At 45.9% G+C, this 14,493-nt stretch overlaps 1 protein-coding gene across 1 annotated transcript; it reads right to left on the reverse strand.

The window, feature by feature from the left end:
- Window positions 1-3,239: 3,239 nt before the first annotated feature.
- On the reverse strand, window positions 3,240-13,791 carry C1S (complement C1s). The gene is made up of 12 exons (XM_013006022.3): window positions 13,679-13,791; window positions 12,480-12,557; window positions 11,827-12,034; window positions 11,119-11,296; window positions 9,624-9,749; window positions 8,919-9,118; window positions 8,570-8,723; window positions 8,082-8,197; window positions 7,656-7,734; window positions 6,987-7,115; window positions 5,758-5,832; window positions 3,240-4,460 (listed from the first exon to the last, which is right to left on the reverse strand). The coding sequence occupies exons 2-12, from the start codon at window positions 12,482-12,484 to the stop codon at window positions 3,670-3,672; spliced, it is 2,061 nt and encodes a 686-aa protein (XP_012861476.2). The 5' UTR covers window positions 12,485-12,557; window positions 13,679-13,791; the 3' UTR covers window positions 3,240-3,669.
- Between the last annotated feature and the right edge of the window lie 702 nt (window positions 13,792-14,493).

Raw genomic sequence — 14,493 nt, forward strand, 5'->3', positions numbered from 1 at the left:
CCAGATCAAGTCCATAAGTCCAATACTAGTCCATAAGTCTCTCTTCAAACACACGCAGCACATGCAATGATGTAAAATGCAGGAAGATCACAGGCCAGTGGATACAAAGTTTTGTGGCTCCAGTGGTGGTGGAAGCATCTCCGGGGGTTCGTAGGTCTCAGCGTGGCTCCATGTGGCTTGTCAACAGGAAGGTGAAAACAGAAAGAGGAAGTTCCCAGGACCCTCCTCATGAGAAGGTCATGCCCACAAAGAGGCATCATCAGGCTGTGACCTGATTGACAAGCTAAACTCCACCCCTTCGCTCTATTTATCAAGTTGACATGAAATTATGTAACTACCACGCGAGTACAGTGGTGGGGGTGTGGGGGTGGTAAAAGGGAGTTGAGGAAGGAAAAGAATGTTTGCAATTGGTAGCAATTGGACACTACTGCTTGATGTGATTGAACTATGGAATGATATGATATATGTATTAACTCCTAGTTAAAAATAAATAAACATGTTAATAAATAAATAAAATTTTATTAAGGCTTTTAAAAATATACTCTATTGGCTAGACTCTTAATAAACCAGTTTCTTCTTTCTCTGTTCCACTTGAAGTAGCTATTAATTAAGCTCATTACTCCTAGACACTGACCCAATATTTGGGGTAACAGTATCTCACACCATATACAAAAACAAACTCAAGATGGATCAAAGTCCTAAATGTAAAACCTAGAACTATAAGAATCATCAATGAAAAATAGGGACAAACTTAGAGGCCCTAATATGACATAAATACACTATCAAACATCATGAAAACCACACAAGCAGCGGAAAACAAAGTCGATGATTGAGACTTCCTAAAAATTAAACACTTATGTGGATGTAAAACTTTCACCAAAAGAGTGAAAAGGGGACCCACAAATGGGAATTTGGGGTAGGGGCAATGATACATAGAACAAGGGACTAATCTCTAAAATGTATAGAAAACAACACCTCAACAAGAAAAAACAAACAAACATTGGGGGGGGGGGGAAATCCAGGTAATCCACCATACAAATAAAAGGGGGGAAAAAACAACAACTACATGATCATATTAATTGATGCAGAAAGGGCATTTTACCAAATCTAACACTCATTCCTGATAAAAATTCTCAGCAAAATAGAAATAGAAGGGAAATTCCTCACCATAATAAAGGCCGTAGCTACAAAACCAAAGGCCAACATCTCACTCAATGGTGGAAACTTAAAGCATTCCCCTTCCACACTGGAACCAAATAAGGATGTCTTCTATCACCACTTTCATACAATGTTGTTCTGGAAATCTTAGCCAGGGATGAGACAACAAATACAAATTAAAGCATCCAGAATTGGGCAAAGAAGAAGTTAAATTCTATTTTCAGACTATATAGGTTTATACATAGAAATCCCAAAGATTCAACAACAACAAAAATTGTTGGAAATTGAAAGCAACATGCCAAGGTACAAGATCAATATACAAAAATCAATCAGATTCCTGTATACAAAAGAAGATAGTTCTGAAAAGGAAATCAAGAAAGCAATACTGTGGTAAGAATTTCTTTTTAAAAGAATACCAACCCAGTCCTAAGGAGTTGGAGATTAAAGATGCCTCAAACTCTTCCAACATGCTCTTCTGTCCTATTTTCCCCTACACCTCCTTTGAATATATTCCCTCGTGTTCTTGGGTTCTGGGACTCACTGCAATGTCCCACAGAAACTCACAAAACTTTGAGGAAACCTCTCACATGGCAGGGGGTGCTAGTCAGTCGCAAATCATAGGTCAGGCAGAGGTGAGCCAAATGCAGGGTGCAGAGCCAGAAGCCAAAAATGTCCAAAACTAAGTCCACATGGAGGAAGCACACCAGCCTGTGTGATCATGAGGTGTTGGTCAACAGGATCAGGGATCAGGGATCAAAAGATCCCAAACAAACAATTATATCAATGTGAATGACAGTGGGTTGGAGTGGAGACCCAAAGCCCATCTGTAGAAAATGTACATCCCCCCAGAAAAGGGTTAAAGAAAGGGACAACTCAACCAGGGTGCAGTATAGCACCCAAAAAACATACATCATTCCTCTAGTTCCTGAATCCTTTCCCCACCCTCCTACCATGACCCAGTTCTACCTTACAAATCTGGCTAGACCAGAGTACACACATTGGTACAGATAAGAGCTCTTGACAAATGAAATTCAAGACAGATAAACCCCTCTAGAACAGCAGTGGGAGTATCGATATTATGAGGGGGAGGAATGGGGGGGGGGAGAAAGGGGGAACCTATCACAAGGTTGATATTTAGCCCACTCCCAGGGGAGTGAATAACAGAAATGTGGGTAAAGGGAGACAACAGACAGTCTAAGACACGAAATGACAACAATAATATATCATTAATCAAGGATTCACGAGGGTGGGAGGGTGGGAGGGTGGGAAAGGGAGAGAGAAAAAGGATTGCTAATACCAAAGGTTCAAGCAGAAAGAAAATGAAATTCCATGATTTTAAAAATAAAAAATTTTAACATAGAAGGAAAATGTTGATGGCAGCATATGTACAAGTGTACTTAATACAATTGAATGATGGATTGTCATAAGATTTGTAAGCGCCCCCCCACTAAAATGATTAATTTTTTTAAATGTCCAAAAGGCACAAGTCTTCTTGCTTCTATCAAAGCTTAGTCAGGAAGCAGAGGTATGGCTTTCCAGGTGATGTGATGTGTGTGAGAAATGTATGGTGGTTTCAGTAACCCCATCTAAGGAAAACAAAGGATGCTGTCTTAAGTCTCACCTTCTACCGAGTAAAGGGATTCAAAGATACTCTCATCTTCATGAAGAAATCACTGAAGATATGAGAGTTATAGCAAAGTGTGGCAAAGAAACCAGATGGTGCCCGGCTATCAGGCAGAATAGCGTCTGGAGTCTTAAAGGCTTGTCTTCAAACAAGCAGCCATCTAAGGGAGGCGTCAACTAAGTCCACGTAATTGAAGCGCGCCAGCCTCTGTGATCCAAGGAAAGCTGAGAGACTACGGGGCCTGGTGTGGGGAGGTTCGTGCTCATGCACAATACCAGAGATACGAACACCCCTTCGGTACATTTCAATTGAGAGACAAAGAAAACAAGACGAACTCGTTTTTTATACAATGAAATATTCATTACCAAACACCCGACTCTTCCTGACACAGTAGCTCCTTACTCCATTCCCTTTTTCTTGTTCCAAGTTCCGCGTGTGGAAGAAAGCTAGTCAGCCAGAACTATAAGCATGCTTTATTGCAACTCAGAATGATAAACAGGATTGCAGAGATACGAAAGAGAAGCCACCAAGGATGCTCCAACAGTAACATTTCAGAGTCATCAGGAGAGGGAACTCCCTACTAAAAATGCAAAATAGGAGTGCCCTCCCAGTGTTGTTATTATCTATAGCAGGCACTGAGGGCCGGTGGGGGGGGAGGGGGCGGGACACCCCAGATTCAGAGCACAACTGAACGACCCGGCCAATGCATGATCAAGTTCTCCCTTCAGGTGTCCTGACAAGTTCTAGTTAAATCATACTCCTATGGCTTCTCTCGGTCACAGTAGTAGTAAGTAAGAATATCAGGAGGAACGAAAAGCAATGGATTGGTCATACCAATCCGGGAGACCCGTGTTGCCCCTTGAAAAGGCTGGCCGTGAAGGTCCGGATTAATCTGCACTGGGGGTACTGTTTTCCTGCATAGTCTTCTTTATCCAACCAAGATAGTTCTTCACTTTGGTGTAGAGCCCATAAACCCCACACTGCTTGGGGCCCCAGGACACCAGGCCAGCTACATAAAATTTGGGGGTCCCTTCATTGGGGTCTTGTATAACAAAGGCCCCCCCACTGTCCCCTTTACAGCTATCAACGCCCTTCTCACCCCCAGCACAGATCATGTTATCAGTGAAAACATAGGTCCGCATATCTTCCACCCGCATCCCCTTGCAATTGTGTAAAGGAGCGATGGGTAACTTTGCCCCATGGATGTAGGCAACATGGTCTTTTGTCTCTGTTCTGCCCCAACCTGAGATTAGCCCCAAATCTCCCACTGTGGGGCTATATTCTGGGGTTGTGCCTGGCAGGCAGATGGGGGACACAGTGGGTCCCATTTTCACTGGGTCTTTCAGTCTCACGAGGGCAATGTCATGGTCATAATTCTTCCGGGCTTCTGGTACATCCAGGAATTCCCAACCAGGATGAATAATCACTTGCTCCGCAGTGAGCATCTGGGCATCTTCCAGATGTGCGGTGCGCACTGAGGTGGAACCAACATACATTTTGGGGTCCTGATTTTCCTCCACAACATGGGCCGCTGTCAGCACCCAGTACTCATCAATGAGAGCCCCACCAGCCCGTGGACTCGCGAAGAAAACTTGCCAGGGGAAATTTTGAATCTCTGCACGGACTCCTCCAAAGATCCTCTGTTTTCCTGCAAAGGTCTTAGTGGGCACTCCGCAGACTAAGGAGGAACAAAAACAAGACGAGGGAAGAGCAAGCAATCGATGCTGGTCTCCTGCAGACCGTCACTCATGCAGAGACTTTTTCCCTGCAGCGGCAGCGAAGTTCACTTGTAGGAGATAGCCCACCGTGCACTTCATTAGCCCATCTCAGTACCTGACTCATCTCGACTCTAGTTACGAACCCAACATCCCTCTTCGGCCACAGGCAGGCTCTGACGGGAGGCTAGTTAAACCGATGCATCCAAATAAGCGAGTGCCTGACACTGTTGACAGCTTGAGTGGGTCCCTTTAGGGCACATTCGATCCTCAAGGGAGCCAGTGCTCAGAAGACAGTCCCTGGCGGCTGTTTCCTCACACCGGTGCAAGAGAAAAGCATTTTACCTCTTTCGGATGCCCACATCAAGCCTCATCACCTATTTGTAGTTCTAACCCATAGGTCAGCCTACAGAAGAAGGTCAAGGAGAGGCCCTTCTTTGCCCTTGGCCTCTACTCCCCCCTGACGGGGTGCCCAGGACAATCCTTTTGCCACTATCAAGTGCAGCTGAAATGGAATTGGACTTCAGGTGGAGTTGCCTTACCTAAATCCCACACGAGTCAGCCTGAACAGACAAAGCACTGAACAGATGGGCGATGGACTCGGAGAGACCTCGGTTCGAAGCCTGATCCTGGCCCCGACTAACTCGGAGTTCTTGCTCTCATTCCCTCATCTCTACCCTGCAACTGGTAACACTTACCTCACAGGGCTGTCACGGACTTGAAGGAGATGGTGAACACAACAACTGAAGCAGTCCCTGGCTCTCAATAGCCCTGTGGCTACCACCAGAATCTTTCCTCGGGGCTTTGCCTTCTGTTGGTCTCTGATCTGCCTGCAACCTCTCATTTGCTTTACCCCTCTGCATCTTGTTACCATGTCGATTTGAATGTAACCACGAAGCTATTCAGCTAGTTTTGTTTCTGAGCGTCGACTCCTCACTCCATGGTTTTGGTAAATCTCCATCCCCTTACTGTCTCTACATCACCAGCCCCGTTGTCCCTGACTCTGACGCCAACTATCCTCGGCTTGCTTGTCTCTTTCCTTTCAATCGGCCTGACCCAGGGTGATGGAGGGGATTCCTCGAGACCTTGGTAGGCCCACTTCCACCTCCCAGTGTGTCTCCACGTCTTTCTACTGGACTCTGACAGGTGCAGGGCTGTTAACTCCTTCCCCGTGAAGACTACAGTGGCTTTCAGAAGGTGATGCCCCCACTCACCGGCACCTGTGCCTATGGTTTGTACACAGCCCTGAGCCCTGCTCACCTGGAACACATTTCGGCAGCGTCACGCCCAGCACATCATTCACCCAGCTCCCGTTGCTGGAACAGCGGTACTCCCCTGCAGTAACACAAAAGACTCAGGACACACTCACCCTTGCATCCTTCCTCTTCCATGCCATCCCTTCTTTCAGAGCCTGCGCTCCTTGGGGATGCAAGAAGGAATCATCAAATCAGCCAGAAAAGAACCCTAAGAACGTCTCAAACCAGCAGCCTTGCTGTCATGCGGAGTGCATTGGGAAACGGATGATGGCAGACATGGCTATAGGTTAACATCCAGCACCCTGCCATCTGATCTCCCTTTTGACCCATTTTAAAGTTGTTTTAGTTTTTTAACATTTTCTGTTTTCTTTTCAATTAAGGTTTTTCTCTACGTCGTTGTTATTGTTGTTAACTTTTTTTGGTTTTGTGTTTGTATGTTTTTCAGTATATGAAATCCAGGATAGGTGAATCCATAGAGAGACGATTAATGGTTTCTTGGAGGGTGAGAGGAAATGAGGTGCTGATAACAGTGAGTACCAGGAAGAAGGAAATTTCTACAATTGATGGTGATGATGGTGGTACAACTCTTCTTAATATGCTTGAATTGTATGCTAGGTGGATTAGGTGCCAATAAAACTCTTTTTAAAAAGAGAATACCTCAAATTAAAATGTAGCTATCCCTCTGGATTCTAATCTGTCAGGAAAGGGCTCAGAAGCAGGAGGAAGGACATCCAGTACAAATGGAGAACATGCTACGAGCAGGAAAATAAAATAAAGGAAAGGCACGAACAATGGAGTAGGATAGAGCGAGCCTCATCCAGCCCTCGGGCATCCACATTGGGAAAGCACGTCTTCATAGCAGGGTCACCTGAGACTGAAAAAGCATGACTCCGATGGCTTTTACATTTAAATGATTTTTCAGAAGCTGGATGGCTACAGGACATGGATATTGTAGGGGTAATTCCTGTCCGAGCTGTGAGGTGAAGCTAAGTGGCCTCTATAATGGCTGGTCTCAAAGACCTTACTCTGCCCCATAAGAAAACTATTATCTTTAGCCTAAGCCAAAAGTATGGACAGATATGTCTCATCTCTATTTCTCTATGAACTCTCTCCGACCCAGAAAGATCATGTTATTCACCCTGTAGCCTCCTCGCTCCTCTCCGCTCATGTTATTCACCCTGTAGTCTCCTCGCTCCTTTCCTCTCTTGCTTTCCTCTAGTAAGAGTAACCTACCACTTCCGTCGTTGTCCATGGTGTAATATGGCTGCTCACAAGTATAGCGCGTGACAGAACCAAATAGAGTGGCTCCTGGATCTTCGGCTTTCCCGTGCTGAATGGCTTCAGGAACACCACAGTCCACAGCTACAAGAAACAGGCAGGAGACTGACGGTCAAGACAACCCTCCCGGAAAGAGTCCTAGACCCAATTCTACCCTCCCAGCCATGTTCTGCACGCCTTCCTCACCCCACATAAACTCATCCATAAACACGCATGGGAATGAAGCTCCCTCACCCCTTCCTCTGTGTGGCCCGACCAGCTGGCCCCACTCAACTCCTCAGTTCTCTGAGTCCTGCCAGTTCAGATGACCCCTTCCAGGCTACAAGGAGGAGCCTGGTCCTCAGTGGTTGATGAAGTCCCCAATAGGAGGCAGGAAGGCACCCACATGGGGCAATTAACTCTGTCAGTCTCACGTCTTCTCTTTGCAATAAACTTAGCGGTCTGGCTAGCCTGCAACCAGATCAGAACTGGGACTAGAGAAGCCTCAATGACTGCATTCCTTAAAAAAAAAAATCCAAACCTTTCTCTCAAAAACCTAAGAGAAAATATTGCCTTTGAATATTGATGTGCCAGCCTTTCGGTTCCTTTGAAAGAAGGGGTGTCCTCATTTGAAGAGATACTTACGTTGACATTTCAGTTTGGAATGACTCCACTTTCCATTGCTTTGACAAGTAGAATAGAAGGAGGTTGAGCCAATATTTCCCTGGAGAATAACAGGCATTAACTGAGCACGAGAGACAAGAGAAATAAGCACCAAAAATGGACTCTATCTCTGGTCCTGGACCTCAGAGGAGTCTTTACCACAAGACGTTTGAAGCCAGAATGGCCCAAAGCATCCGCGACCTAGGGTTTCATGACAATGTCACCTTAGCATCTTGACAAAAAGAGGCTGTCACGCCAACCAGAGAGCTCCGTGATTCACAAGGAAAGACTTATGATCTGGAACCGCTCTGCTTGTGGAAACGTATGACAGCTGACTTGAACCAGGACATCACGTAAACCAATGGACAACTCCACAGGGATGGAGGAGAAGCCTGAAGAATGCTTTACCTGCACCACTTCAAACCCATCCAGGCAGCTTATCTTCACCACATCTTTAAACACGTATTTTGCCTTCGCAGGCTCCCACACAGAATTAGCAAGGATTTCTTTCGGGCATGGGATTGCTTAGAGAGGACACAATTCAAAACAGAAAAATAAACAAATGACTTGGTAGCTGGAAACTCTCCAATCCATTGATAACACTGTCATACTTTCTAAAATCTTTCCATTAGTCTCAATCCCGCTACCTTGGCTCCAATATGGTAGATATATAAAACAATCCGGTATTACCACACCACCCCAAATTGCCCACACTCTCGGGGCTGAAGGGTTACTCGGGTTATAGCACGTGTTGATGCATTTAGATCTTTCTAAGCAGTAGCAAGTGTGAGCAGTCGTGAAACCGCTTGGCATTCCCATTCAGACAGCAGTTTTGATTCTAGGTTGCTCGGGGACATTGGTACCACCCGGAAAAGGATAACTTCTAGGCTACTCACGATCTCCATGGTAACGAAGTTTCCAGCCCTTTCTCTGCACTTCTTGGTCAGTTTGGAAGATGACGTCAAGAACATTCGTCCTGGTTTCAATACTTAATGGCCCAGGGAACCCGTTCCCACAGTAAGGGCCGAATTGCTGATCTCTTGCAACAAACTAAAAGGAAACAAAGTGCCACACTCAGAAGAGAAAGAATGAAAAGAAGGAAGTGTTTTTTTAACGTGAGAGAGTAAAAGTAACCTATAATCGTGGAGGCAAAAAGAAAATACGAGGCAGAAAGAAAGATCGTCTCGTCATCAGGAGAGACTTCTTTGCTCAAGTCAGGGGGAAATGTAACCAACCATCACGCACACTTAAACTGTCCGGGCAGTTCCCCTCCGAATCCATAGATTCCACATCAAAATCTTCCCGCCGCAGAGTTACCACCACTTGGTAGCCTTCCTCCAGTAAGATCTGGTATTCACACCTTGAGTTCTCTGGGTATGGATTGGGATAATTGGGACTGGCAATCTCTCCCATCAGTGTGGTGAACACATCCCCACTGCAATTGACTAAAGGAGAAATGAAGAAAGGGGGATCCACGGTGAGATCAAGCAGAGGGCTTCCCCGCAATCCCTTTCCCCGGAACGGATGGTCCTCCCCTCACACTAGCCTGAAATCCAGACCTGTCAGAGGCCGCATGTAATACTCGGGAGTAGAGACCATCGAATGCCTCTTGGGTCTCTATCACTTTGCCGATGGCAGAATCGTTCAAGGTTAGGAAAGTCCCAAGTGTCTATCTTCTCCGTTTAACAAACTTGACCCTGTACTCTTGTTTTTTTACCTCCTCTTGTGGCTTCCCCTCCGCTAACGTATCGCTTAGATACATAAGATGGGCATACATTTACGTATAGGCATACGTTTATATAAAGGTATCACTATCTAGCTATATCACTTATGTATTTAAGATGCCCAGGCAAGGCTCTAACTGAAATGGAAAGATGGAGCTTGAGCCTTCACCAGGCCTCCAGCCATTCCAAACCCAGGGAAGGGCGTCATTCCGGAAGCCAGGCTCACCTCCACAGCTTCTCATGTCATCGTGGAGGAAGTATTCCGGGGGGCAAGAGCAGTAGTAACCGCCAATAAAGTTGTTGCAAAAATGACTGCAAGGGGCGTCTGTAAAGTCTGTGCACTCGTTTATGTCTAAAAAGAGCAAAGAAAAAATTGAGGTGAAGGACAAACACCTAGAAGAAAGAATGAGTTTAACCCCCAAACTAGGAGGGTAAGACGCAGTGTGAAAGGCTTGTTGCTTAACGAGCCTAAGGAACTATCTTTAGGGTGGTATTTTAATAGAGTGCTCTAATAGAAGAAGGCTCCCGAGTTGTGCTCTATCATTATACAGCTAGAAGGGGGCTCCCAACACCAGGAACCCTTGAACTCTCTTACATACAGAGCATTCCAGCTCCAGAGACAATACCTTACAGATTAAACATGATGGGGATGTCTTGTGCAGGAAGAGACAATTAGCACATCTATTACTTTGTCTGTTGTTGGTCCTCCCATCCAATCTAAACAAAGTGTGGCAGTTACATAATCTCATGTCAATTTGAATGAAGGGATGGGGTCTAGCCTGTCAATCAGGTCATAGCCAATCATGCCTCTGGGTGGGCAGGGCCTTCTCCTGAGGATTCTGGGAACTCCTGTCTTCCTCCCTGGAAGTAGGATACACACTCTCTCTGTGAGACATTCTTGTTGACAAGACACATGGAGCTACGATGATGAGGCCAGAGCCCTGAAACTGGAAGAGCCACGTGGAGACCCATGCAGGCGCTGAGATACTTCCACACCACTGGATCCACAAGACTTTCCACCCGCTGGCCTGTGATCTTCCTGCATTTGACATCATTGCATGGGTTGTGTGTGTCTGGTATTGGACATATGAGTTGATATTGGACTTATGGACTTGATCTGGACTGGCTGGGAAGTTTTCTTATAATACACTTACTCTCTGATATAATGTTCTTTCTTATACACATATGAGTGTCTGAATTTGTTTCTCTAGTCTACCTAGACTAAGACACAAAGCTTAGTTTTTATGAAATGTTCAAACTACATCATAGCCTGGAAATAGATGTAGGTACACATGGAATTTGAAGGTTACAATGTTGTATATTTAATGGTGTGTATAACATATATTATTCATGTGGTTCTTGGAAAATTATTTAATTTTTCTACTCCTCACTGTCCCTACCTTTAAATGGAGACACTCATACCTATTTGGAAGGGTGAAGATTGTGCTGTATGTAAAACTCCTAACGTAACTCCAATATCTAATCATCTCAATTAACTACTATGTATTATGTGGTATGCCATTACCATCACCACTAAGATATCATATATTTGAATTTCACAAAAATAATTTGTGGAGGAACTTATGCCAAATCCACACGGGAAGAACCGTCCGCATTCATGGCACAGCTCTTTGTGTGTTCTAACCGTGTTGCTGGAACAAGAAAGCAGAAACAGACGGCGACCCAGACCTACGGCGACCCAGACCTATGGCGACCCATACCTACGGCCACATAGTAGGCAGCAAATCCAGTGAAATGCTCTTCATTGGAGAAATCTGATTTGAAGATCACCTGGAGTTTATTGTACGGGACTTGGAACTCTTCCACGATGGGGGAGCCGGGATCCTTGCTGGTCCTCTGCCCACAAAGAATCCCTTCTACGTGGCCTGCTGACGTGATCTAAGAGAACGGTCAAAGACACACACAGGAGAGCCTAAGCTTTTGTGAAGGGCGGTGGACATTGCAGGAACCCATCGTGGTGATGGTGGGACAACGTGGCAGACAAAATCAAGGTTACTGAAGCGCACATGTAAAACATAGTTCAATGGCAAAGATTCTGTTCCATACATATTTACCAGAATGAAAAATAAACGAATTAAAGGACCTAAGAAGGAAACAAGGAGAAAATCCAAACCCACTGCCCATTCCAAGTCATAGCAAATCCTACGGAGGGTTTCTGAGACTGTAAGTCGATACAAGAGCAGTCGGGCCTGTCTTTCTCCCGCAGAGCAGCTGGGGGGGTTGAACCACCAAAGTTGCGGTTCATGGCCCAGCACCTAACCCAGAAAGTCAGGGAGAGACAGATGGAGAGGGAGCAGCATTTCCAACATGTGGACTACTCCACTAGCTCCCTGTAGGCCTGGGCACTCCGCCCTACACCCCTCTCATTACAACCTCCGAGCTCGAGTCTTTAAATGCTCATCATGTACCTGCACGTAGTCATAGGCACAGTTTTCTGAGAGTTCTAGATCCAGATGGGTGAAGTAGAGGCGAATCCCGTACCCCTCGGGAACTTCTATATCCCAGGATTTCTCTAGCTCATTGGGATATGTCTGAGGATAGTTCGGGGACAGGATCTCCCCATACATGGTAGGCTCAGCATAAACCCATGACAACAGGGGAAATAGCACAATGAACCTGAAAAAAAAAAAGAGAGAAAGATAGAGGTGGTGACCCTCGTACTTGTGACCTGGTATAAAACTCTAGTGTTGTCATACAACCATGGTTCTCAACCTTCCTAATGCTGCGACCCTTTCATACAGTTCCTCACGTGGTGGTGACCCCCCAACCATAACATTATTTTCCTTGCTACTTCGTCCCTGTCGTTTTGCTAGTTATAAATTGGGCGACCCCTATAAAAGGGTCATTTGACCCCCAGAGGGGTCAAGACCCAGGGGTTGAGAACCAGTGTCATAGGAAGATGGAAGGGGGGAGGAGCAGGGCAGCTAATGGACCGTGGAGAAGAATAAAGCCAAAAGGCCGAGGTCAAGCCAAATGTCTAGGCTTCGGGTCTGAAACGTTGTCTCAAGAAAACGGAGAGAATGACGTCCATGGCCATGCCTGTAGATCCCTGGTCACTTACCACATTGCTGGTGATTTGTCCAACCCGATGAGCAGCACGTCCCTTGGTCCTGGCTCTCTGCACTTGTGGACTTTGTAGCTAAAGACGACAGGGAAGGCCTGGCTGTATTTGTCTAATCAATACAGGCACCTGCTTTGGTGGTGAGGGGTCATCCCCGGTAGTTCAGTGTCACCGTCACAGCACATCGGTTCAGCAGAACCCTCTCACTATGAACTACCGTGGGCGGCACGTATCCTCTCACCCCTTCCCCGGTCCTCCTTCCATTACACTTTGGACTACAATGAGAGCTTGACCCTCTCCCCCTGCTTCTCTGGACATTCTCCCAATCTCTCTCTCTCTGCTTTTCAAGGATACGAGGGCTTTCTCTCAGCTTTCTACGTCCTTGCTTTTCGACTCAGTGTTCTCCACCTCCACGCTGCCAGCCTCTTTCCTACCCTCACGAGGCAATGTCCCCCTTTCTACCCTGAGTTCGAGGAGGTTTTGCCCAGCCTCACCAGCCATCACCCTCTCTCTTGAGAATGAGTCCCCATGTCACTTCAGACAAAGTCTCCTTGCCACATGTGCTGTGGCATGTGGTTCTGGGCTGCTCTTGTGGCAACGGATGGAGGCAGCAGCTTCCTTCGCAGGGGAAGGCTCCGGCCTGGGGACCAAGGGGATGAAAGCAGAAGTCCTGCCTCCGGTGAGACACATTTCCATGGGGAAAGAAAAGGGGAGCCGCTGAGTGGCAAGAGGCACAAAAGGAAGCAAAAGATACTATCTCAATCCCCTACCGGGATTGTCCAGGTTTGTTTTGGTTTGTGTGTGTGTGTGTGTGTGTGTGTGTGTGTGTGTGTGTGTGTGTGTTGGGATTTTTTGGTTTTGTTTTGATTTTCCCTCTTTACTAAAGGCAATGAAGATCTTCCCACCAGTCCTAGAAAAATCTTGCCCAACGTATTTTTAACCCAGAAAACAGAGGTAGGCAGTGGGGTGATGTGGAAGTGAGTGGGGTCAACCGAAGAGAAATAGCTTCTCTTTGTCCTGTATCCTTTTATCCTGACAACTTGACCCCAACTTTTCCTGATTTTTATTTTTACTTTCTTGGCTCCTCACCTGCCTATCTTTGCCCCAAACCTTCCTACCCAGGATTTTCTGCCTCTCTTTTTCCTCCATTAAAGCCCTGGCTCTTTTTATTTCTTTCTTTGAATGAGGTTATTTTTTACCTTCAGAAGCTGATGGGAATAAGTGGGCCAGTGGTCATGCTCTCGGAGAGCAGCCCCCGGGTGTGGACGATCCCTCTGCAAGCACCTCCGCTGGCCTCCTTGTTCTGGTTCTGGGCAGATGAGTCTCGACCGAGTGGGCTTGTCTGAAATTCCCTGACTTACACAAAGAGGGGGCTGGGAGACCAGGACTTAGGAAAAGAGCAACTCAGTCATGATATTGGAGCTCCCTCTGCTTTTGAAACAAGAACTGCAGCCTCTTCCTTGACTTGGGAGTCCGCTATCCAGGCTACAGGAGAAATGAGGAATTTCACGGATTGCCCAACACTCTTTTTCAGCCAGAGGGTGTGTTACAAAGTTTTCGGGGAAGTCAGGTGATTTTTGAGAAAAGGCGGGGATTGATAACACGGGGAAGAAGCCAAGTCAAAAAGTTCAACCTTCCAGCTATGTGTGAATCACGATTTAAAGGAGATGAGTGATCAGGACATAGCTCAAACAAATGGAAGAAATTATGAAGTAAAAGAGCTGAACAGAAGATTTCAAAGGACAGCTCGAGAAGACAAAGCCAAGTTATTATCATGAAACGTGTAAAAACCTATAGTCAGGAAGATCCAAAGGAAAGAACCCGCTTGGCAGATATCCCGAGCTGAAAGAATAGAAGAAAAAGAAAAGTAGTTCTGTTTTTTAAACTATTTAAATTTTAAAAAAGGAATGAAAGAGAAAAATCAAGCCTCGTGTGGCAATAGTGAAGTTTGGGGTTGTACTTTTAACATCGTCAAAGATTTCATTTCACTCGGATCCACGATCAATGTCCACAG

This window comes from Echinops telfairi, unplaced genomic scaffold (genome assembly GCF_000313985.2).
Source record: "Echinops telfairi isolate 266 unplaced genomic scaffold, ASM31398v2 ScPeMD7_7356;HRSCAF=8355, whole genome shotgun sequence".
Classification (NCBI taxonomy): domain Eukaryota; kingdom Metazoa; phylum Chordata; class Mammalia; order Afrosoricida; family Tenrecidae; genus Echinops; species Echinops telfairi.